This window comes from Oncorhynchus gorbuscha, linkage group LG16 (assembly GCF_021184085.1).
Source record: "Oncorhynchus gorbuscha isolate QuinsamMale2020 ecotype Even-year linkage group LG16, OgorEven_v1.0, whole genome shotgun sequence".
Classification (NCBI taxonomy): Eukaryota; Metazoa; Chordata; class Actinopteri; order Salmoniformes; family Salmonidae; genus Oncorhynchus; species Oncorhynchus gorbuscha.
This window is the reverse complement of record NC_060188.1, coordinates 36,713,016-36,738,621: the sequence shown is the minus strand read 5'-3', so window position 1 is coordinate 36,738,621 and position 25,606 is coordinate 36,713,016. Positions and strand designations below refer to the sequence as shown.

Here is a 25,606-nt window from a genome sequence, read left to right as displayed (position 1 = left end):
AACTGCACGTTTATAGGGATGGACATTCAACATGTGCGAGACTTACACGAATGACTGATGATTGGCTGAGAGAAATTGATAAAACGTTTGTGGGATCTGTTTCATTAGACTTCAGTGCAGCTTTTGACATTTTTGATCAGAATCTGCTGCTGGAAAAACATATATGTTATGGCTTTACATCCACTGCTATATTGTGGATCAAGTGTTACCTGTCTAACAGAACACGGGGGTGTTCTTTAATGGAAGCCTATCCAACATAATCCAGTGAGAGTCAGGCATTCCCCAGAGCAGCTGTCTAGGACCCTTACTTTTTTCAATCTTTACTAATGGCCTGCCACTAGCTGTGCATAAAGAAAGTGTGTCTATGTATGCTGATGACTCAACACTATACACGTCAGCTATCACAGCACATGAAATCACTGCAACACTTAACAAAGAGCTACTGTCAGTTTCAGAATGGGTGGCAAGAAATAAGTTAGTCCTACATATTTCAAAAACTAAAAGTATTGTATTTAGGACACATTCACTAAACACTAAACCTGGTCCAAACATATTGATGCAACAGTAGCTAAGATGGGGAGTGGTCTGTCCATAATAAAGCGCTGCTCTGCCTTCTTAAGAACGCTATCAACAAGGCAGATCCTACAGGCCCTAGTTCTGTCGCACCTTGACTACTGTCCAGTAGTGTAGTCGGGCACCACAAAGGGGACTGTGAAGAGACACTTGCACAGGCAGACACATGCATACACGCACGATAACATATGCACAACACACACACGTACACAGATTTTCTGTTGTAGATATGTGGTAGTATAGTAGTGTCCTTGGCAGTGGCTAATGGGGATCCATAATAAATACAAATACTAATAAAATCATTAAACGTCTTGAAGGAATAACCTCTCTCCCTTCACTCTTCTTTTCTCCCTTCTTTCCTTCCTTTTAACTTTCTTTCCTTTCTACCGTCCTTCCTTCCTACCCGCTATTCTTACTCCCTCTGCCCTTCATTCTCCCCTTTCTCCCTACCTTCCTCCTCTCTACTCTTCCTTCTTTCCCTTTATCCTTTCTTCTCCCTCTTTGTCAGGCTGATTGTGCGCAGCGGAAACAACTCCATGTCTCCCCTGCTCTTTGACTCAGACCTGGACGATGTGCCAGAGCGTGGCATCATGAGCGAGGGCTCCATACTCTACCTGGAGCTCACGGCCGACTCCTCTTCCATCCCGTTACTACTAGCTCTGCGCTATGAGGGTGAGACCTTAAAATGCTCCCAACATCAGTACACACAGTTTCTCTTGTCTCTTTCTCACTCTTATTTGTAATTGACTGTGATATGACTGTGCAATACAGACACTGCTGCTTGCTTTAGTTTAGGGCTGTCCACGACAAAAAAAAAACATTTTTGGGGTCGATTGAGAGCCGTTGTGTTCTTTCGACCAATAGATGGGTCAAAATGTTTAAACTTTTTTTTCCATATATGTGTTTGAATAAAACCAATTACGTATGCACTGAGCTTGTCTGATGGTTTAAGCACACTGTTTGATTAAGTCACACAAAATCAAATCAAATCAAATCAAATGTTATTTGTCACATATACATGGTTAGCAGATGTTAATGCGAGTGTAGCGAAATGCTTGTGCTTCTAGTTCCGACAATGCAATGATAACCAGCAAGTAATCTAACTAACAATTCCAAAACTACTGTCTTATACACAGTGTAAGGGGATAAAGAATATGTACATAAGGATATATGAATGAGTGATGGTACAGAGCAGCATACAGTAGATGGTATCGAGTACAGTATATACATATGAGATTAGTATGTAGACAAAGTAAACAAAGTGGCATAGTTAAAGTGGCTAGTGATACATGTATTACATAAGGATGCAGTCGATGATGTAGAGTACAGTATATACATATGCATATGAGATGAATAATGTAGGGTAAGTAACATTATATAAGGTAGCATTGTTTAAAGTGGCTAGTGATATATTTACATCATTTCCCATCAATTCCCATTATTAAAGTGGCTGGAGTTGGGTCAGTGTCAATGACAGTGTGCTGGCAGCAGCCACTCAATGTTAGTGGTGGCTGTTTAACAGTCTGATGGCCTTGAGATAGAAGCTGTTTTTCAGTCTCTCGGTCCCAGCTTTGATGCACCTGTACTGACCTCGCCTTCTGGATGATAGCGGGGTGAACAGGCAGTGGTTCGGGTGGTTGATGTCCTTGATGATCTTTATGGCCTTCCTGTAACATCGGGTGGTGTAGGTGTCCTGGAGGGCAGGTAGTTTGCCCCCGGTGATGCGTTGTGCAGACCTCACTACCCTCTGGAGAGCCTTACGGTTGAGGGCGGAGCAGTTGCCGTACCAGGCGGTGATACAGCCCGCCAGGATGCTCTCGATTGTGCATCTGTAGAAGTTTGTGAGTGCTTTTGGTGACAAGCCGAATTTCTTCAGCCTCCTGAGGTTGAAGAGGCGCTGCTGCGCCTTCTTCACGACGCTGTCAGTGTGAGTGGAGTGGCAATTCAGTTTGTCTGTGATGTGTATACCGAGGAACTTAAAACTTGCTACCCTCTCCACTACTGTTCCATCGATGTGGATAGGGGGGTGTTCCCTCTGCTGTTTCCTGAAGTCCACAATCATCTCCTTAGTTTTGTTGACGTTGAGTGTGAGGTTATTTTCCTGACACCACACTCCGAGGGCCCTCACCTCCTCCCTGTAAGCCGTCTCGTCGTTGTTGGTAATCAAGCCTACCACTGTTGTGTCGTCCGCAAACTTGATGATTGAGTTGGAGGCGTGCATGGCCACGCAGTCGTGGGTGAACAGGGAGTACAGGAGAGGGCTCAGAACGCACCCTTGTGGGGCCCCCGTGTTGAGGATCAGCGGGGAGGAGATGTTGTTGCCTACCCTCACCACCTGGGGGCGGCCCGTCAGGAAGTCCAGTACCCAGTTGCACAGGGCGGGGTCGAGACCCAGGGTCTCGAGCTTGATGACGAGCTTGGAGGGTACTATGGTGTTGAATGCCGAGCTGTAGTCGATGAACAGCATTCTCACATAGGTATTCCTCTTGTCCAGGTGGGTTAGGGCAGTGTGCAGTGTGGTTGAGATTGCATCGTCTGTGGACCTATTTGGAGCGGTAAGCAAATTGGAGTGGGTCTAGGGTGCCAGGTAGGGTGGAGGTGATATGGTCCTTGACTAGTCTCTCAAAGCAGTTCATGATGACGGAAGTGAGTGCTACGGGGCGGTAGTCGTTTAGCTCAGTTACCTTCGCTTTCTTGGGAACAGGAACAATGGTGGCCCTCTTGAAGCATGTGGGAACAGCAGACTGGTATAGGGATTGATTGAATATGTCCGTAAACACACCGGCCAGCTGGTCTGCGCATGCTCTGAGGGCGCGGCTGGGGATGCCGTCTGGGCCTGCATGACTCAAGAAAGAGCCCAATAGTCACACTGTTAAAAAAATTGACAGCGAGTGTCTGTGTGACTGGGGCACGTTGTCTCGCTCTCCTCGCATGCATGTGACCAATAGGGCCTGACCTATAGCCCACCATAATCGCATCAATAAATTGGTTATAACAAACTCCGAACACAGTAATGTCAACAGCAAAATGGAGGCAGAGGACAGAAAAAAGAAACACGAAATGGGCGAATGTTTACTAGTTGCTCAGCAGGGAAAGGGGAAGTCAGATCTGTAGAAGACATTTGACTTAGCTTTGGAAACTACTGAAGATCAAGAAAAAGGAGTATATTGGAGCAAGTGTTACGTTAGTATTGTGTGTGCCAAACAGTTGCTGTTTTTTCAGAACAGTGTAAACAACACCAAATAAATAAATGTACCAGAGAGTCAGCTCTAACACAAAATAAACAATATAGAGCCTTTATTATAGCAGACAAAAAATAGTTGCATGCATTCTTGAATTGCGGTACAGTCATCCCTGGGGCGGAGTGGTGCCTGGGAGAAGGTCAATCCCACAGTGATACGGTCGGTGCGGCAGCAGCGAAGTGGCCTGGGCCTTACTGAACACCTCCCGGGGGTCCTGGTACTCCGCGGGAATGGTGGAGAGGTCCGGGGCAACTTCCGAGCTCCCAGGAAGACGTCCCGAGGCAGGCTGCGCTGACTTCAGGCCATGAGCTTGGCAGAACGGTCCCCAGCCCATGATGGCACCGGCAGACCAGTCAATGAAGGGATTGTGTTGCTGGAGCCAGGAGAATCCAAATACCCTGGGAACCTGAGGAGACTTAATGAGCAGGAACTGGATCATTTCGCTGTGGTTCCCTGACCCACCTAGGTTGATGGGGGTGGTATTGTGGGTGACCCGGCCTATAGAGTGCCCGTCCAGTGCTCTATAACGTCCATGGGAATGGATAGGGGCTGAGTGGGGATATCCAACTCGGAAACCAGGGTAGCATCCATAAAACTCTCAACGGCCCCAGAGTCAATGAGTACCCAGAGAGATTTTGACTGGTTCCCCCACAGCAATATGGAATGAAAGGATGTGCAAGTAAGGGGAGAGGAAAAGTTATCCGTATGGCCCGCCAAAGTACTCACTCCTACCGGTGAGCCTGGTCTTTTAGTGGACAGGTGGAGACGAAATGACCCTGTAGTCCCGCAATACAGGCAGTTCTTAGTGTGAAGCCTGTATAGCTGTTCAGCTGGAGACAGCCTAGCTCTGCCTAGTTGCATGTGCTCAGGAAGAGGTAAATCGTCAGTCTTTGGAGGCCCTTGGGGGAACACAGGTAGCCTCGGGTTCTCTCGACAACGGAGCCGTCGGGGACTTCCGGGATACCTTGGAGGCGAGATGGAATCCATGGACGGGCGGGCAAAATCGAATCTCCTCTCCTTCCGTTGTTCCTGTAGTCGCCCATCAATCTGAATGGTCAAGGCGATGAGCGAGTCAATATCCGTCAGTAGCTCTTTTACTTCCTCCGATATGCTGTGCAGGAACATGTCGGACAGTGCATCCAGGTTCCAGGCACTCTCAGCTGCCAACGTGCGTAATTCCATTGTGTAGTCTGCCACACTGAAGCCTCTTTCCCAGACAATGCAGCATCAAAAACTGTATTTTCCTTTGCCACAAACTCCTTCAGACTGTAGCATATGGCCGAATGTTGTTCCCATACTGCCGTAGCTCAGGCCAGAGCCCTCCCGGACATCAGCGTGATTAGGTACGCTATCTTATTTATAATACAGGGGCAGGCAAATGACAGGTCAAATGCAGGCAGGTAGTCCAGAGAAGGTGCAAAGGGTCCAGAACGGCAGGCAGTCTCAGGGTCAGGGCAGACAGGCGTCAATAATCCAGTGAGGTGGGGTAAGGTATAGAATAGCAGGCAGGCTCAGGGTCAGGGCAGGCAGAAACATCAAAACCAGGAATGACTAGGAAACAGGAGCAAGAAACAGACAGGAGCCGGGGAACAAATTCTGGTAGGTTTCACAAACAAAACAAACTGGCAAAAAAACGAACTGGCAATAAACAGACAGAGAACACAGGTATAAATACATAGGAGATAATGCATGTTGTGTTAGCTAATCCAAGTTCCGGGATGCTGGCCTTCTAGGCAGAGTTGCAAAGAAAAATCCATATCACAGAATGGCCAATAGAAATAAAAGATTGGCAAAAATTGTACGAGATCTTCAGTTTCTTGGCAATTTCTCGCATGGAAATGCCTTCATTTCTTAGAACAAGAATAGACTGAGTTTCAGAAGAAAGTATTTGTTTCTGGCATTTTGAGCCTGTGATCGAACCCACAAATGCTCCAGTTACTCAACTAGTCTAAAGAAGGCCAGTTGTATTGCTTCTTTAATCAGTACTACAGTTTTCAGTTGTGCTAACATAATTGCAAAAGGGTTTTCTAATGATAAATTAGCCTTTTAAAATGATAAACTTGGATTAACTAACACAATGTGCCATTGGAACACAGGAGTGATGGTTGCTGATAATGGGCCTCTGTAAGCCTATGTAGATATTCCATAAAAAATCTGCCGTTTCCGGCTACAATTGTTATTTACAACATTAACAATGTCTACACTGTATTTCTGATCAATTTGATGTTATTTTAATGGACAAAAAATGTGCTTTTCCTTCAAAAACAAGGACATTTCCAAGTGACCCCAAACTTTTGAACGGTAGTGTACATAATATAACCATTTACAATTTCAGTATTATGTCTTCGAGTGATGGACTGTGCCATTCCTGTGGCCTCCGCAATGGATTAGTCCACTTAGACTGGCGTGAATCAGGCGTGAATCATGTGCACCATGAAAAAAAAAAAACATTGCGACTGCTCAACTAAAGAAATCTCGGTCGACCATCAACCAAACAATCGACCGGTTGACTAAATGGGGTCAACCCTACTTGAATTAATCTTATATTATGCATTATCCTACTTCTCTCCTCATATTCACACGTGCAAACTGTTTTATCTCTCTCGCTCTCTCTCAGCCTTTGACGGGGAACACTGTTATGAGCCCTACTTGCCCCATGGGAATTTCAGTGGCAGTGACATCACCTTTCCGTTGGGCACCACAGTCACCTTCTCCTGCTCTCCCCGGGCTTTGTCATGGAGCAGGGCTCTGGGGTCATTGAGTGTGTGGACCAAAGCGATCCACACTGGAATGAGAGCGAGCCTGTGTGTAAAGGTAATACCATTGAGTACTACCATTACATTATGATCATTTGTTTATAAAGCCCCTTTCATTCACTAAACTAAAAACTAAAGACAATAATACAAGTAATGTTACAATAACTTTTTTTTCCTGTGCTTACTACCTCACACCTTCTCTTCCCACCCCCCTCTCAGCTTTGTGTGGGGGAGAGTTGACCGATCCCTCCAGTACTGTTCTGTCCCCCGATTGGCCACAGAGCTACTCCAAGGGGCAGGACTGTGTGTGGCAGATCCATGGCAATGAGGAGAAGCGCATCGAACTGGACATCCAGATGTGAGTTTGACCTCACCAACACCCAACAGGCATAATTCTGGTCTTTGAAGCTGTGGTTGAAGCATTTGGGAGAGGGAATTGTTCTCCTTTAATTTTCCCATGCCTCTTTTGCTTCTGAAACCTCACTTGCATAACATGAGCGCTCCCTTTGCATAGTTTTTTTCCCCACCACACAAGAGGTCCATATGATGGAGGTAGAACTCAAAATAAGCATGTTTATTTAGAAACGTGCATGTTTTGTAAGGAATATACTTGAGGGTTAAAATGTAGGTCGAACAATGTGAGCCTTGCGTTTCGCTGCTTCACTGATGGCTACTTCCGTGGCTGGTGTAGCGGCGTCTTTTTGATTATAACCGGGTTTCAACTGTGACTGACTGACAACTGTGACTGACAGACATAAAAAAAACTGATGTGATGCTTCCAGTGAAGTTTTTATTGTAAGGATTAGAAATGACAATGTTTGTGAGAAGCTACGTTTTATTATCATATTTTATGATTCCATTTGAAGTGACATTGTGATTTAAAGGGAAAGTTGTTTTCCTCTCCATGTATTTTGTCGCTCTCAAAGTTTGAATATCCGCCACAACGACGTTCTCACCATATTCGATGGTCACGACCTCATGTCCCATGTGATTGGCCAGTACCTGGGGTCACGAGAACGTTTCCAGGTCGTGTCAGGTGGTTCTGAGGTCACTATTCAGTTCCAGAGTGACCCTGATGACTCCTCATTTATTCTCAGCCAGGGGTTCCTTATTCACTACCGTGGTACGTACACATACAGAACTTTTACATACAGAGCATTACATACACATAAACGACATGATATGCAAAACATTGATTGCCCATACATGACATCACACAAATACAAAATCTACATTTTCCTGGCATATATTCAGTGAAGCAAAATGTTAATAACTTTGATATATATATGAACAGACAATACGATTACGTATTCTACCTCAATTGTGTGTTCTACACGATATATTTAAATCTGAATGTTCTGTAACATTATATCCTCCTGAACAAGCACCTGGTATATCCTACATCTGATGACATCTTCTTTTTCATCCAGAGGTAGAGCCTAATGACACCTGCCCTGCCCTCCCTCAAATCGAATTTGGCTGGATTAGCTCCTCCCACACCTCTCCCGTGAGGGGGAGTGTGTTGACCTATCAGTGCCAACCGGGGTATGACATCAGTGGCTCTGACATCATCACTTGCCAATGGGATCTTTCCTGGAGCAACAGCCCACCCACCTGCATCAAAGGTGAGCTAAAGTGCGTTCCTGCCCGACTACATTGCTGACGCATGCCAGATCATATATTATAGCAATCTGGTGCCCAACGGCACAGTCAAAGTGGCATGCATTCATTGGTTGATGCAATGTAACAGCTGAATAGGGGAACACAATATAGAAATAATGACGCTCAAATAAAAAATAATTGAAATAATGAGGATTTCTCTCAGCCTAATCAAGTTGTAGATTACATCTCATATTCCAGTGTTCGACCTTGTAAGCAAGACTACATGGGATTTATCTTAATGCGACTCTGAGCAGCCAATGTCCGCTTTAGGTAGAATACCAGGAGCCGTTTGTAGATTTGACAGCTGTAACGCAGTTCCACCTCCAACACCGCCAAAACAACCACTATGCAGATGTTGGCTAATTTGAATAGAGCCTTTGAAGATTGCAGAATTAGGTTGCTGTTAAACATTATTAAAAGTCTCAATTTGACATATCACTTTACATATGCGTTTTGGGAGAAATGTACATTTTTCAGAATTTGATGACATCCTTTTTCTGCACAGCAATTTGAAGAAATACAGTGATGAATGGACAATTTTTTAAAGTTATTGTTTTACTATATTTATTTGTTGTCTAATATTAGAAGGCTCTTTAAAGCAATTTGAGTTGTCAATGTGTCAATGCATTGCATATATATCTGCTCTTAATTCAAGGCGTGGTTTCTTTTTAGCCAAATGTTGAATAGACATGCAGACAAATTAATTAATGCAGTGAGTAAAAGAGGAATAATAGGCTACTGTCTGTAGTCATAAAAACAATTAGGCGAAATAAATTGATATTATTTTGGGGGGGTAACGGATTGGCTCTCAGAACTCATTAAGAGGTGGCTTCTATCGTCAATATAATCATTCATTGAGACATGTAAACACAAACGGTGAAGTTCGGGGCCATGTGGCAGAGAGTGACGTCGGTGCTGGAGATGGGGGGGTGTGAGCAGGTGGGTCTGGGCAGGTGTGATGTAGGTGCCATTTGTATGTGTAAATAAAGCCAGTTTGTTATTCTGAATTATTTATTTAGGAAGAGAAACCAAAGCCCCCTGTGGCTATTTTTCGAAAATAGTTAGTCCACAAGTATAATTGCGCCATCGTATTTACCCAAGTTCTCACTCAACTCCAAGACCACCCACCAGCAAACATTTTTGGGTCCTGATGCCGGACTCTATAGAGACAAGAAGAGAGACTCTCAGACTGAAACATTCACACCTCCATTAATTTACGAATAGATAGTCAATTTGTGCCACAGTTTAGACTACCGATAGATCAGTGTTCGAACTCCCCCTTGTGATAGTGTGGTGCAATTTACCACAATCTGCCACTATCTACCACAAACGGTCACGGCATAAGCTCAAAACCTTTAAAGGAAGAACCCCTGTAGCTATAGCTCGCCAAATGCTAACCTGAGTGCTAACATTACTAGTAGCAGTAACCGTAAAATCCAGGTATAATGGCAAACACAAACATTGGCTATCATGATATCCTGCAAGTTGTATCCGCCAATAAAGATCAGGTAGTTCAGCAAAAATAAAGACATACCTTGAAATAAATAATGACATCAATCTGATTTGTATTTCACCATTCATTTCTGCAAAACATGCAGTGTTGGAGTTGCTGTAGCTTGCTTGCTAACTATCTAGCTAGCTTATTCCATCAGTAAACACCATGCTAAATCTGAATCGCACCAAATCGCACCAATGTGTCGGAGGAAACACCATACACCTGGCGACAGTGTCAATGTGCACTGCACCCGGCCCACCACAGGAGTCGCTAGTGCTCGATGGAACAAGGACATCCCTGCCGTCCAAACCCTAACCCGGACTATGTTGGGACCATGGGTCTCCTAGTCGTGACTAGCTGCGACAGAGCATGGACTCTAACCCAGAATCTCTAGTGGGACATGGCGATGCAGTGCCTTAGACCATTACACCACTTGGGAGGTCCCGAAGTGTATAATTATTATTATTCTTTAAAATGTTTTGATCCATTTTCGTCGTTAGATATGTGGAAATATACAGTGCATTCGGAAAGTATTCAGACCCCTTCACTTTTTCCATATTTTGTTACGTTACAGCCTTATTCTAAAATATATATTTTTTAAATCCTCATTTAAAAGCTCATCAATCTACACACAATACCCCATAATGACAAAGCGAAACCATTTTTCTGGGGATTTTTTTGCAAATGTATTACAAATAAAAACAGAAATACCTTATTTACATAAGCATTCAGAACCTTTGTCATGAGACTCGAAATTGAGCTCAGGTGCATCCTGTTTCCATTGATCATCCTTGAGATGTTTCGACAAATTGATTGGAGTCCACCTGTGGTATCAGATATGAATGTAAGACCAAGATGCAGACCACTTCGGATAACGAATAGTTTAATAATCCCAAAGGGACAGGCAAATAGATAGGTCAAGGCAGGCAGGTGTCAATAGTCCAGAGAAGTGGGGGAAAGGTACAGGACGGCGGTCAGGGGTAGGCAGAGTGGTCAGGCAGGCGGGAAGGTCAAGGGTCGAAACCAGGAGGGCGAGAAAAAGAGAGATTGGGGAAAAAGCAGGAGCTGAGACAAAACGTGCTTGGCTTGAACAAACAAGACGAACTGGCACAGACAGACAGAAAACACAGGTATAAATACACAGGGGATAATGGGGAAGATGGGCGACACCTGGAGTGAGGTGGAGACAATCACACAGACACGTGAAACAGACCAGGGTGTGATGTGAGGTAAATTCTATTAATTGGACATGATTTGGAAAGGCACACACCTGTCTATATAAGGTCCCACAATTGAACAGTGCATGTCAGAGCAAAAACCAAGCCATGAGGTCGGAGAAATTGTCTGCACAGATCTGGGAAAGGGTACCAAAACATGTTTGCAGCATTAAAGGTCAACAATAACACAGTGGTCTCCATCATTCTTAAATGGAAGAGGTTTGGAACCACCAAGACTCTTCCTAGAGTTGCCACCCGGCCAAACTGAGCAATCGGGGAGAAAAGCCTTGGTCAGGGAGGTGATCAAGAACACAATGGTCACTCTGACAGAGCTCCAGAGTTCCTCTCTGGAGATGGGAGAACCTTCCAGGAAAGGACAACCATCTCTGAAAAACTCCACCAGTCAGGCCTTCATGGTAGAGTGGCCAGATGGAAGCCACTGTTCACTAAAATGCACATGACAGCCTGCTTGGAGTTTGCCAAAAGGCACATAAAGGACAATCAGACCATGAGAAACAAGATTCTCTGGTCTGATGAAACAAATATTTAACTGTTTTGCCTGATAGCCAAGTGTCTGGCTCATCACCTGGCTAATACTATCTTTACGGTGAAGCATGGTGGTGGCAGCATCATGATGTGGGTTTGTTTTTCAGCGGCAGAGACTTGTCAGAATTGAGGAAAGATGAACAGAGAAAAGTAGAGATTCTTGAGGAAAACTTGCTCAAGAGCTCAGACCTCAGACTGGGGTGAAGGTTCACCGTCCAACAGGACAACAACCCTAAGCACAGAGCCAAGACAAAGCAGGAGTGGCTTCGGGACAAGTCTCTTAATGTCCATGAGTGACCAAGATAGAGTCCGGACTTGAATCTGATCGAACATCTCTGGAGAGCCCTAAAAAGAGCTGTGCAATGACGCTCCCCATCCAACCAGACAGAGGTTGAGAGGATCTGCAGAGAAGAATGGGATAAACTCCAAGTGCAGGTGTACCAAGCTATAGTGTCATACCCAAGAAGACTCGAGGCTGTAATCGCTGCCAAAGGTGCTTCAACAAAGTACTGGGTAAAGGGTCTTAATACTTATGTAAATGTACTATTTCGTTTTTAATACATTTGCAAAAATTCCTAAAACCTGTTTTTACTTTGTCATTATGGGGTATTTTGTGTAGATTGATGAGCGGAAAAAAATATAAAAAAATAAGGCTGTAACGTAATTTTTTAGGGAAAAAGTCAAGGGGTCTGAATACTTTCTGAATGCACTGTATTGTGCAACCTTCCCTTTAAAGGTAATTATTTATTGTACCAACAACATCTGCAAATCCCAATAAAACTATCACGTTTCGAAGTTTACTGTCCTTGCTTTGTCCAACAACACTATTTTGAATCTAGCAAATACGTTTTGTGGTTCAGAGTGCACTATTTATTTAGTTCCATAGTGCAAATATTTGCTAGCAAGTTTCTCACACTGGATTTATTTTTTATTTCACCTTTATTTAACCAGGTAGGCTAGTTGAGAACAAGTTCTCATGTACAACTGCAGCCTGGCCAAGATAAAGCAAAGCAGTGCGACACAAACAACAACACAGAGTTACACATGGAATAAACAAACATACAGTCAATAACACAATAGAAAATTCTATATAGAGTGTTTGCAAATGAGGTAAGATAAGGGAGGTAAGGCAATAAATAGGTCAAAGTTGCGAAATAATTACAATTTAGCAATTAAACACTGGAGTGATAGATGTGCAGAAGATAAATGTGAAAGTAGAGATACTGGGGTGCAAAGTAGCAAAAAAATATGATGAGGCAGTTGGATGGGCTATTTACAGATGGGCTATGTACCGGTGCAGTGATCTGTGAGCTGCTCTGACAGCTGCTGCTTAAAGTTAGAGAGGGAGATATGAGTCTCCAGCTTCAGTGATTTTTGCAGTTCGTTCCATTGGCAGCAGAGAACTGGAAGGAAAGGCAGCTAAAGGAGGAATTGGCTTTGGGGGTGACCAGTGAAATATACCTGCTGGAGCGCATGCTACGGGTGGGTGCTGCTATGGTGACCAGTGAGTTGAGATAAGGTGGGGCTTTACCTAGCAAAGACTTATAGATGACCTGGAGCCAGTGGGTTTGGCAACGAGTATGAAGCAAGGGCCAGCCAACAAGAGCATACAGGTCGCAGTGGTGGGTTGTATATGGGGCTTTGGTGACAAAACGGATGGCACTGTGATAGACTGCATCCAATTTCCTGAGTAGAGTGTTGGAAGCTATTTTGTAAATGACATTGCCGAAGTCGAGGATCGGTAGGATAGTCAGTTTTACAAGGGTATGTTTGGCAGCATGGGTGAAGGATGCTTTGTTGCGAAATGGGAGGCCGATTCTAGATGTAATTTTGGATTGGAGATGCTTAATGTGAGTCTGGAAGGAGAGTTTACAATCTAACCAGACACCTAGGTATTTGTAGTTGTTCACATATTGTAAGTCAGAACCGTACAGAGTAGTGATCAGTTGAAGAGCATGCATTTAATTTTACTTGCATTTAAGAGCAGTTGGAGGCCACGGAAGGAGAGTTGTATGGCATTGAAGCTCGTCTGGAGGTGGGGAGGTGGTTAATTAACACAGTGTCCAAAGAAGGGCCAGGGTGGAGCCATGGGTGGAGCAGGGTGGCCATGGGTGTAGCCATGGGTGGAGCAGGGTGGTTGCCTAGCAACCAGACCTGGGTTCGAATGCTATCTCTATGAAAACAAAAAAAACTATGTTTTAAGTGAGAAGTCATTGGTCTGAAGCCGAGACATAAAGGAAATTCATGAGCACCACAATGTCTGCTCTATCAAGGTTTTCCAGCACACAGCTTTGACCTACAATTATACTTCAAACAATGAATAGGCATGTTGTTTAAGATTTAAACCTCATCAAATCTTGATGTGCCGTGTGGAGATTATAAGAGTACATGGCCATTAAGGCCAGATCGTTCTTCAAGATGTTCAAACGTTCATAGATGACCAGCAGGGTCAAATAATAATCACAGTGGTTGTAGAGGGTGCGACAGATCAGCACCTCAGGATGACGAGCATTCAGAGGTTGAGACAGCAGGTGAGTTAGAGAGAGAGAGAGAGCGAGAGAGGGAGGGAGAGAGAGAGGGTCGAAAACAGCAGGTGCGGGACAAGATAGCACGTCTGGTGAACAGGTCCATTGCCGTAGGCAGAACAGTTGAAACTGGAGCAACAGCATGACAAGGTAGCACCTCTGGTGAACAGGTCAGGGTTCCATAGCCACAGGCAAAACAGCAGAAACTGGATCAGCAGTACAAGCAGGTGAACTAGGGACAGCCAGGAGTCAGGTAGTCCTGAGGCATGATCCTAGGGCTCAGGTCCAGAGAGAGAGAGAAATAAAAATTCCTTCAGAAAGTATTAACATCCCTTGCTAACAAAGCAAAAAGTTAAAATAGATATCATTTTTGTATACCTACAGGGGTCCTAAAATTCCAAATCAAATGGCTAAATGATGAAACAATTTCATATGTTAGCTTAGTAGATATTGCGATCGAAGGGCTTAGACTTACAGGGGTTAAAGTGGCAACTACTACATTTACATGAGCCAAGTGATAACAGACAGAGTTGTTAGTTGGACTCAAGTCTACCTGAGTCACAAATTTGATGATTTGAGATTCGACTTGACAGAAAATAAAATGACTTGACTTGGACTTGAGACTGATGACTTGAAATTATTTGGCCAGGTTTGTAATGTTGTGGCACAGAGACTACGTGGATTACTCTAAACGAAAAAAAACTGCAACAGATTGGCTAGTGAAAAGCACAATGATTGGGCTCTATGATTGGTCCAGCAAACACAGGTCGGGTGGTGAGCTGGCAAACAGATTTTTGATTTTCTGTACAGCTATAGGATCTGGTGCAGAGCAAACGTCAAATTATAGGAAGAGAGAATTGCCATAATAAATAAATATGCAGCTCCAAAAATGGTTTGGTAATCAAGAATATTAACTGTTTACTTTGCAAACTCATCAGCAATGGGGCAACAATTACTAGCATAGACCTACTGGTATTTTGGTATGTAACAATTGCTTGAAATTGATCATTTACATATGAAGCTTGCATTTGGAATTGGTTTGAAATGAATTATTACTATGGCACTATACTCCCGCCAGTGGAGAGTGCATTTTTTCTATTTTGTTTAAACGCATAGGCCCTTACCGGGGTCCAGCAACAATAAGGCACTTATAAAAAATATGACATTACATAAGAAATTGTGATTGACAGCTCAGGAGTTTCATGTATCTCTTTTCAATATAAACAGTTAATCGTACTATGGTTCATAAGTTCATACGGATTCAGCATGATATATGTGGCGCCAAAATATATTTAATTTTAAAAAATATATATGTTATGATTTTCTCAAGTAATTTTTTTAAATAAAAAATCCTGCATATACTGTATGTACATACACGGAGTGTACAAGACATTAGGAACACCTTCCTAATATTGAGTTGCACCCCTTTTTGCCCTCAGAACAGCCTCAATTCGTTGGGGCAGGGACTCTACAAGGTGTTGAAAGCGTTCCACAGGGATGCTGGCCCATGTTCACCCCAATGCTTCCCACCACAGGAGGCTGCTGAGGGGAGGACAGCTCATAATAATGGCTGGAACGGAGCAAATGGAATAGAGTCAAACACATGAAAATCATGTGTTTGATGTATTTGATACCATTCCACTCATTCCACTTCAGCCAATACCACAAGTCCACCCTCCCCAATTAAGGTGCCACCAACCTCCTGTGCTTCCCACAGTTGTGTCAAGTTGGCTGGATGTCCTTTGGGCGGTGGATAATTCTTACCAGCAGCGTTGCAGTTCTTGACACGCTCAAACCGGTGCGTCTAGTAGATACCCCATTCAATGGCACTTAAATCTTTTGTCTTGCCAATTCACCCAATGAATGGCACCATACACAATCCATGTCTCAATTGTTTCAAGGCTTACAAATCAATCATCTACATATCAGAAAATAGGTGTGCTGTTGTTCACTCATTTAGCTCTGTTTCATCTGTTTGTTTGTTTGTTTAGTTTATTTTATTTTTACAGGGACAGTGCACATTAATCAACGTTTCAGTAAAAGTGCCGGTTTTAGCCAGCCGGCTAATTTTCAACCGCAGTCCCTGGGCAGGTTATTAAAAACAATTACAATATAGACAATAGCACCATAGAACAAGCAAGACATAGCATACAGACAGAGCAACATAGAACAAAAAGCAGCAAAACAAAATTCATAAAAGCAACAAAGTGTTTCCACACCTCACAAGCTACAGACAACAGACAACATGGAAAGCGGCAACACACAGCTAGGGACCATGTTCACAAATCTGATTGACCTTTAGCCAGGTCTTCAAGCATTTTGTGAAAGTGTGATATGTGGTGCAGTTATGTGTGTCTAATGGCAGTGTATTCCAGACATGGGAAGCTCTCACAGAGAATGCAGATTTACTAAAGGTGCTTTTCCTTAGGGGAACTATACAGTCACCTCTCATGGCAGACCTTGTGGATCTGCTGCCATATGTCTGGGTTTTCTGTTTAACAAAAATATTGAGTGGAGGGGGAGCCAGGCCATTAAGGATCTTGAATACAAGACATGCGTCGGTGTATTGCACAAGATTTTCCCAACTCAAGAGCTCATGCTTTCTAAGGATGTGACAATGATGATGGCTATTGGGCTTCCTATCAAGCACTTTGAGAGCCTGTTTGTAGACAGACTGAATAGGTTTTAATGTTGTACAGTAAGCTTGGGCTCAACTAGTCAAGCAGTATGTTAAGTGGGGGAGTATCATAGAATTGAAGTACAGTTTTGCTACCTCTGTAGTCAAACAATTTCGTATAAATCGGAAATTAGCTAGGTTGAATTTGGTTATTTGAATTACCTTTTTCACATGCTTTTTAAAAGAGAGGTTGGAATCAAGTATGATGCCAAGGTACTTAAAATCGGATACCACCGGGAGCTTCTCCCCTGACACATAGACATCTGGCTCAGTAGCATCTGTTGCCCTCTTTGTGAAGAACATGCAAACAGTTTTTTTCACATTGAGATGCAAACACGAGTCACTGAGCCACTTTGTAACCTGGACCATTACAGTAGTGAGTTCTTGTGCAGCTTGTTGTTTGCTCTTTGCATGCACATATATCACTGTATCATCTGCATACATTTGAACTTCAGACCCAGTACAGACAGAAGGCAGATCATTAATGTACAGGCTGAACAGGAGGGGCCCCAGTATTGACCCTTGGGGCACGCCCACATCATAGCTATGAGTGGGCGACAGCTCATTGCTCACTCTGACACACTGAGTTCTGCCTTCAAGGTATGATTTCATCCATCTCAAGGCATCAGGGGAAAAGTTGAACTTGGACAATTTTGTGATGATAATCTCATGGTTAACAGTATCAAAAGCCTTCCTTAGGTCCAGAAACACAGCCCCAACAGCACCCCCTTTGTCCATCTTGGACTTCACATTTTCCAGAAGAAAGCAGTTGGCCGTTTCTGTGGAGTGTTTCGCTCTGAAGCCAAACTGCATGGAGTGTAATGTGAAGGGGCTGTTGTTGAGGTGGGCAATCAGTTGTTCTGCTACACACTTTTCAACAACCTTTGACACCACAGGTAGTATACTAATGGGCCTGTAGTTACTCACGTCAGCAGGGTCGCCTGATTTAAAGATGGCCGTTATTATGGCCGACTTCCATACCCTTGGAAACACACCGAGACCAATAGATGTGTTGGTGACCTTAGTAATGGGGCCAATGAGTGACTCTTTGTAGTTTTTAAGAAAGGTAGAGTCTGTAGTGCTAGGGTAGATGTAAAAAAAAATAATTATACAAAATTTTACGTCATGTCTTGTGTTATCATCCGCAGTCCAGCAATGTCCTGATCCGGGGGAGGTGGTGAACGGAGCGCGTTCGGTACGCCCAGAGTCTGGATTCGCTGTTGGAACAGTGGTACGCTTCTCCTGTAACCAGGGTTACCAGCTGGAGGGCCCTGGCCAGATCTCCTGCCACGGACGGGATACAGGCACCCCCAAGTGGAGTGATCGCAGCCCCAAATGTGTCTGTGAGTCACTCCCCTGGGTGTTTGTCTGTGTGTGTTGAGATTGATGTCAAACACTGCAATTCTATTGGACTATACACTGTCTTCAGAAAGTATTCACACCCCTGGACTTTTTCCACATTTTGTTGTGTTACAAAATGGGATTAAAATGGATTTAATTGTCTCTTTTTTTGCCAGCGATCAACAAATAATACTGTAATGTCAAAATGGAAGAAAAATTCTAACATTTGTAAAATCAAAAATTATAATAATAATTAAAAAGTATGAAAAATAAAACACTGAATCTGGATTAGATAATTATTCAACCCCCAGAGTCAATACATGTTGCATCAGCTTTGACAGCAATTACAGCTTTCTAGACAAGTCTCTAAGAGCTTTCCACACCTGGATTGTGCAACATTTGCCCATTATTATTTTCAGAATTCTTCAAGCTCAGTCAGATTGGTTGTTCATCAATACTAGACAACTATTTTCAGGTCTTTGTCATAGATTTTCAAGCAGGTTTAAGTCAAAACTGTGACTCGGCCACTCAGGAACATTCCCTGTCTTGGTGAGCAACTCCAGTGTAGATTTGGCCTTGTGTTTTATGTTATTGTCCTGCTGAAAGATGAATTCATCTCCATCTGGTGGAAATCAGACTGAACCTTTCCTCTAGGCGTTTGCCTGTGCTTAGCTCAATCACATTTATTTTTTATCCTGAAAAACTCCCCAGTCCTTAACAATTACAAGCATACCCATAACATGATGCTGCCACCACTATGCTTGAAAATATGGAGAGTGGCACCCACCCGGTAATGTGTTGTATTGGATTTGCCCCAAAAGATTTTGCCACATATTTTGCAGTATTACTTTAGTGCCTTGTTGCAAACAGGATGCGGGTTTTAGAATATTTGTATTCTGTATAGGCTTCATTTTTTCACTCTGCCAATTAGGTTAATATTGTGGAGTAACTACAATGGTGTTAATCCATCCTCAGTCGTTTCCTATCACAGTCATAAAACTCTAACTATAACACCTTTGGCCTCATTGTGAAATCCCTGAGTGGTTTCCCTCCTCTCCTGCCTGTATCTTTGTAATGACTGGGTGTATTGATACACCATCCAAAGTGTAATTTATAACTTCACCTTGCTCAAAAGGATATTCAATGTCGGTTTATTTTCATTTTTACCCATCTACCAATATATCTTTGTGGTTGAAACTGTGTTTGAAATTCACTGCTCGACTGATGGACCTTACAGATAATTGTATGTGTGGGGTACAGAGACAAGGTAGTCATTAAAAAATAATGTTAACTTTTATTGCGCACAGATTGAGTCCATTCAATTTATGTGACTTGTTAAGCACATTTTTACTCCTGAACTTATTTAGGCTTGTCATAACAATGGGGTTGAATAGTTATTGACCCAAGACATTTTAGCTTTAATTCCACTTTCATAATTCCACTTTCACATTATCGGGTATTATCGGGTATTATGTGTAGGCCAGTAACAAATCATCTCAATTTAATCGATCTTAAATTCTGATTGTAACACAACAAAATGTGGAAAAAGGGCTGTTAATATTTTCTGAAGGCATTGCTCTCTCTCTCTCTCTCTCACTCACTCTCTCTCTCTCTCTCTCTCTCTCTCTCTCTCTCTCTCTCTCTCTCTCTCTCTCTCTCTCTCTCTCTCTCTCTCTTTCCCTCCATCTTTATTTCTTTTCCCTAAACAGTGAAGTACGACCCATGCCCAAACCCAGGTGTGCCAGACAATGGTTACCAGACATTGTACAAGCATAGCTACCAGGCAGGAGAGACGCTACGTTTTTTCTGCTATGAGGGCTATGAACTCATTGGGGAGGTTATTATCAACTGTGTCCCGGGCCATCCATCTCAATGGAACAGTCCACCACCATTCTGCAAAGGTGACAATCTACATTGGACTGCTGGAAATGAGGATGAGGGGTTAGAGGGGTTTCAAGAAAATCTGCATGAGAATTGAAACACTTGAACATTTTGTAAAGAAGGAATGAAGAATCATGATCTTATAATAATAATCTGCATCTCTCCATCTATCAGTGGCATACGAGGAGCTGTTGGACGATCATAAATTAGAAGGTGATTTTTCGTCTTCTTCTACGTCTTCTTTAGGGGAATTTCTGGCACTTTTCAACCTCATATTCATTCTCCAGTTACTTACAAAGACTATGAGAATCATGGTGACACAGGGAGGACGAAAATGCCTCCCCTGGCTAGAAACTTGTAGTAGGTTTTGAAAATCAAAAAGTTTTACTTTTATTGCAATTTGATGATATCAGAACCTTTCTTCTTCTTTCTAACTACAGAACATAGAAACGTCATGGTAAACAATTTTCAACATAGACAAATTTGTATGATGAATTTGTACTTTAGAAACGATGTCAGATCTTCAACTTTATCTCCACTATCAGATTTATTTTTAAATCCAGTTTATCAACAAGTTAATAATTGTTATGTTGGATTCACGTCTCCATCTCAACCAAAAATCGAAGTTAAAGAATAGGGCTGGATTCAATCTGATCACGGGTTGTGAAACATGCGGATTGTAAGGTCAATGTTCCCGTGTTCATGGTAAATGCTGCAGATTCCGTCTCAATCGTATTGATAACACATTGGGAATTCAACAAACTTTTGGCTGTCTTCTTGAGTGGGTGAATATAGGTTGATCAATGTCTCAACCAAATATGACCTAATTGCTCACGTTGAAATTACGTGGTGTGCTCAGTGGGATGGTAATGGAAATAATGAAAATGAGGTTGAAAGTGGTGAAATTCCCCTTTAATCGCCTTTCTTTAACTTCTTCTTTCATGTATTATTTTGGATTATTTCCCTAGTATCCCAGTCATTTGAGCCCTCCCACCAGATGCTAAGTGAGAACATTGCCTTGGCAATCATCCTGCCAATCATCCTGGTCATCCTTCTGATTGGTGGAATCTACATGTATTACACAAAGTAAGTGCTGTGCAGTTCAGTAGTCACAATTCAAATGCATTCTTCTTACTTTCACCAGATATTGGCATGGTCTGACCTAACACACACACACACACACACAACAGTACTGAGCCATTGCATAGATCAGATATCAGAAGTTGACTGTATTCTGTATTCTCTCCCTCTAACCTTTATTTCCCTTTTCCCTCTCCCTCAGTGTATGTAGACTGCAGTGGAAGCCACTTTTCTGGAAGTCTCTCTCTCACACCCACTCATACAGCCCAATTACTGTGGAGTCTGACTTCAACAACCCTCTATATGAGGCAGGGGTGAGTATTTACCCTATTTTTGCCTAATCAAATCCAACTTTATTTGTCACATGTGCAGAATACAACAAGTGTAGACCTTACTGTGAAACTTACAAGCCCTTAACCAACAGTGCAGTTCAAGAAGAGTTAAGAGAATATTTACCAAATAAACTAAAGTAAAAAAGGATAAATAGTAACACTATAACATAACAATTACGAAGCTATATTACTGGTACTGAGTCAGTGTGCGGGGGTACAGGTTAGTTGAGGTCATTTGTACATGTAGGTAGGGGTAAAGTGACTATGCATAGATAATAAACAGCGAGTAGCAGCAGTGTACAAAACAAATGGAGAGGGGGTCAATGTAATAGTCCGGTGTCCCTTTGAATAATTATTCAGCAGTCTTATGGCTTGGTGGTAGAAGCTGTTAAGGAGCCTTTTGGTTCTAGACTCCGGTACCGCTTGCTATGCGGTAACAGAGAAAACAGTCTATGACATGGGTGACTGAAGTCTCTGACAATTTTATGGGCTTTCCTCTGACACCGCCTATTATATAGGTACTGGATTGCATGAAGCTTGCCCCCAGTGATGTACTGGGCCGTATGCACTACCCTCTTACGGTCAGATGCCGAGCAGTTGCCATACCAGGCGGTGATGCAACCGGTCAGGATCCTCTCGATGGTGCAGCTGTAGAAATATTTGAGGATCGGGGGACCCATGCCAAATCTTCTCAGTCTCCTGGGGGGGAAAAAGCGTTGTCGTGCCCTCTTCACAACTGTCTTGGTGTGGTTGGACCATGATAAATCGTTGGTGATGTGGACACCAAGGAACTTGAAACTCTCGACCGCTTCACTACAGCCCCATTGAAGTTAATGGTAGCCTGTTCGGCCTGCCTTTTCCTGTAGTCAACAATCAGTTCCTTTGTCTGGCTCACGTTGAGGGAGAGGTTGTTGTCCTGGCACCACACTGCCAGTTCTCTGACCTCTTCCCTATAGGCTTTCTCATTGTTGTCAGTGATCAGGCCTACCACTGTTGGGTCGTCAGCAAACTTAATGATGGTGTTGGAGTTGTGTTTGGCCACGCAGTCGTGGGTGAACAGGGAGCAAAGGATGGGACAAAGTGTACACCCCCTAGGGGCCCCAGTGTTGAGGATCAGTGTGGCAGATATGTTGTTGCCTACCCTTACTACATGAGAGCGGCCCGTCAGGAAGTCCAGGATCCAGTTGCAGAGGGAGGTGTTTAGTGCCAGGTTCCTTAGCTTAGTGATGAGCTTCTTGGGCATTATGGTGTTGAACGCTGAGCTGTAGTCAATGAATAGCATTCTCACATAGGTGTTCCTTTTGTCCAGGTGGGAAAGGGCAGTGTGGAGTGCGATTGAGATTGCGTGTTGCAGTGTGGAGTGCGATTGCTGAATCATGTTATTGAATGTTGACCTGTTTAAAGGTCTTGCTCACATTGGCTACCGAGCGCGTGGGGTACATAATGGGTGAGTATTGCCCAAGCCCTCTCACTTTGGGGCTAGATTCTATCAGATCCGCATAGTGGTTGCTTTGGCAGTGTCTGAGATGGAACTGCGTTGGAGCTGTCAAATACACAAGTGGTTCCTTGCGTTACCCTATCACAGACTCTGCAATTGCATGCAACGAAACCTCACCTGGCTTTATACCAAACAAGTCAAGCAGCCGCTTTACATGTTCAAACACTCTAATGTGTGATGTTCTATTGTCTACACCTCGATTAAACTGATAGAAATCCCCCCCTCCAAATGAACATGAAAACATGCATTAGCCTGTCATTATTTCTATTGTGTGTAGAAGCTACAGTTTCTATCGACATTTTGAACTTCTAATGAGGTAGTAGGGATACTAAGAAAGGGATTGGTTAGTGGCACAAGAGCAGGTGCTCACCGATTTGTCATTTCATACCGCTGTTACACCTCCAACACTGCCAACGCGGGTTAACGCCCGATCCGATTGAATCGAGGCCTTAGCTATAGCTGGGTAGGAACTAGCTAACCTGAACCCCTAGCCAGGACACGATTTGCCCTATCTGTGTAACCAACTGGGAATCAAACCCTAGGTTGTTAGTATAGGAGAATTTGACTTTGTTGTGGAGTTATCTATGTCTATATTGTATCAACTTTAATAAACTGCCACTTATTTTTTCAACCTTTCACCTTTTGACTAGTATTTAGGAAAATGTTATCTGTAACTTTGCTTTTTATTTGGCTGGAAATTGCCATTCTATTGACTGTAAGTTAACGATAAGTGTATACTCTAGTCCGTTGCTTATGAATCCTGGAGATTGCATGTCCTAAACTGCTGTAGCATTTTCTTCTTTAAATGAATTGTTATTTCGGTCTGTTGCATTGCTACCTGGTTCCTAGGACACACGGGAGTATGAGGTGTCCATTTGAAGAAGAAGTCTTGAGAAGAATGAAAACCCACAGATAGATAGAGATCTGGAGGAAGAGGAACCATTTTCTTTGTCTTTCAGACGACTTCTTTCACTTCCCTCATCTCCCATTCTGCTATTTCCTCTTCCTTGCCTCTCACTTTTGTTCTCTCTCTTTATCTTTGAGTTTGTGTCTTTACACCTCATTTTTCTTTTGTTTGTGTCTCTAATTTTCCAGTTGCTCTTTCTGTCAGTGATTGTAGGTTTGCCCTTCCTTGGGCCAGATTCAATCCGATCGTGTTTTTTCCGCTATGCAAAACAATGTTAAAGGCAATGTTCCAGCGCTAGTGGAGACGACATTCACGGTAAACTCTGCATATGTCAGTTCAATTGGAAATTACCTTTAAATGTTGCACTTTAACGTGGATTTTCCACGGCCCAGATTGAATCTAGGCCCTTGTCTTCATCTGTTCATTGTGTGCAGCGATGACTGTCTCCCAGTGGTGTGCTGTTTTCCACAGTCCAACTTTTTGTCTAAAATTAGGATTGGTGCCTTACAGAGGTTAAGCGATGGATAATATGGAAGGAGAGACAGAAAAAGGGAGAGCTGAGATATATTTATGAGATAAAATCACATAGAGAGAAACAAAAAAGTAAAGGGAGAGACAGGAAAGAAGACACACTCTCATGCTCAGTTGCAAACTGTATACACACACAGACACACAGAGAGAGAGAGAGAGAGAGAGCGAGAGAGATGCATACACACATTGAATGTAAATATTTGGTGGAATATTGAGGCTCATATATACAGAAAATTCAGTGCCAAAATATAACATTGCATAATGTAATGTAACTTCATGTTTCAACTCTCGTTGCCATAGTAAAATGTAAAATTACAAAGCCAGCATTTCATATTGTTCTTTGCCATTTCTGAAGTGTATTTCCACTTGACTGAGAAAAAGGTGAAGATCTGAATGTCGTCACGCTTATAGCACGCAATGATTGTATATTTTACCGCTTCTGCTGAATCATGTTATGATTATCAACGATTATTATTGTTATCAGTGCAAATTTGAAGATGTTGTATATGCACTATGTTGAAGAAAATAAGCTAACTTGGCTGCTTGCTGTGATGCAGTATTTAACTGACATGCTTTTTGAATTTCTTACCAGTTTATTGTCTGAACAGTAAATCTAATTTAATTCACTGTGCCAATATAGGGGTCCAGGAGACTCTTTTGCATTGTAAAGGTAATATTTGCATCATAATTTGTCATGAAGGCATTATTTATTTGCTGAAATGTAATATTAAATAAAAGTCTCTGAATGGTGAAAGGTCTTGTGTGGCTCAGTTGGTAGAGCATGGTCTTTGCAACACCAATGTTGTGGGTTTGATTCCCACGGGGGACCAGTATGAAAAGTAATGCTGTTATGCTGGTGAATGAGGACCCAAAAGCGACTTAACGAAAACAGAGTCTTTATTCCAGTATATGACAAAAGTAATAATCCTGGAATATATCAAGGAGAAAACAAAACAGGAAAAACTGAAATCCACTCGTAGTTGCGAGGACTGACTGGAGACTCGACCATAGACTGCAGGTTGCTTCGGGAAGGCACCGACCGTAGCAGACTAAGACACCTGCTCATACGCAGCATCTGAAGAAGATAAAACACGACAGGGCGAGACAAGGACACAGAACAGCGAACATCATACAAGGATCCGACAAGGACAGAAGCGGAAAACAGAGGGAGAAATAGTGGCTCTAATCAGAGGGCAAAATAGGGGACAGGTGTGAAAAGAGTAAATGAGGAACAGCTGGGAGCAGGAACGGAATGATAAGGAGAGAGAGCGAGAGAGGGAGAGAGGGAGGGGAAGAGAGGGATAGAAAGAGGGAAAGAACCTAATAAGACCAGCAGAGGGAAA

General features: G+C 43.0%; 1 protein-coding gene across 1 annotated transcript in view; it reads left to right on the top strand.

Annotated features, from left to right (window-relative positions):
- Window positions 1–25,017, top strand: part of sez6l2 (seizure related 6 homolog (mouse)-like 2) — a 68,598-nt gene extending 43,581 nt beyond the window's left edge. Inside the window, 12 exon segments of the mRNA XM_046307209.1 lie at window positions 1,082–1,245; window positions 6,433–6,533; window positions 6,536–6,629; window positions 6,791–6,929; window positions 7,498–7,694; window positions 8,002–8,196; window positions 17,842–18,036; window positions 19,744–19,935; window positions 20,090–20,128; window positions 20,884–21,001; window positions 21,198–21,309; window positions 23,675–25,017. Of these exon segments, the coding sequence (XP_046163165.1) occupies window positions 1,082–1,245; window positions 6,433–6,533; window positions 6,536–6,629; window positions 6,791–6,929; window positions 7,498–7,694; window positions 8,002–8,196; window positions 17,842–18,036; window positions 19,744–19,935; window positions 20,090–20,128; window positions 20,884–21,001; window positions 21,198–21,309; window positions 23,675–23,704 (1,576 nt within the window). The 3' untranslated portion in view covers window positions 23,705–25,017.
- Window positions 25,018–25,606: the final 589 nt, after the last annotated feature.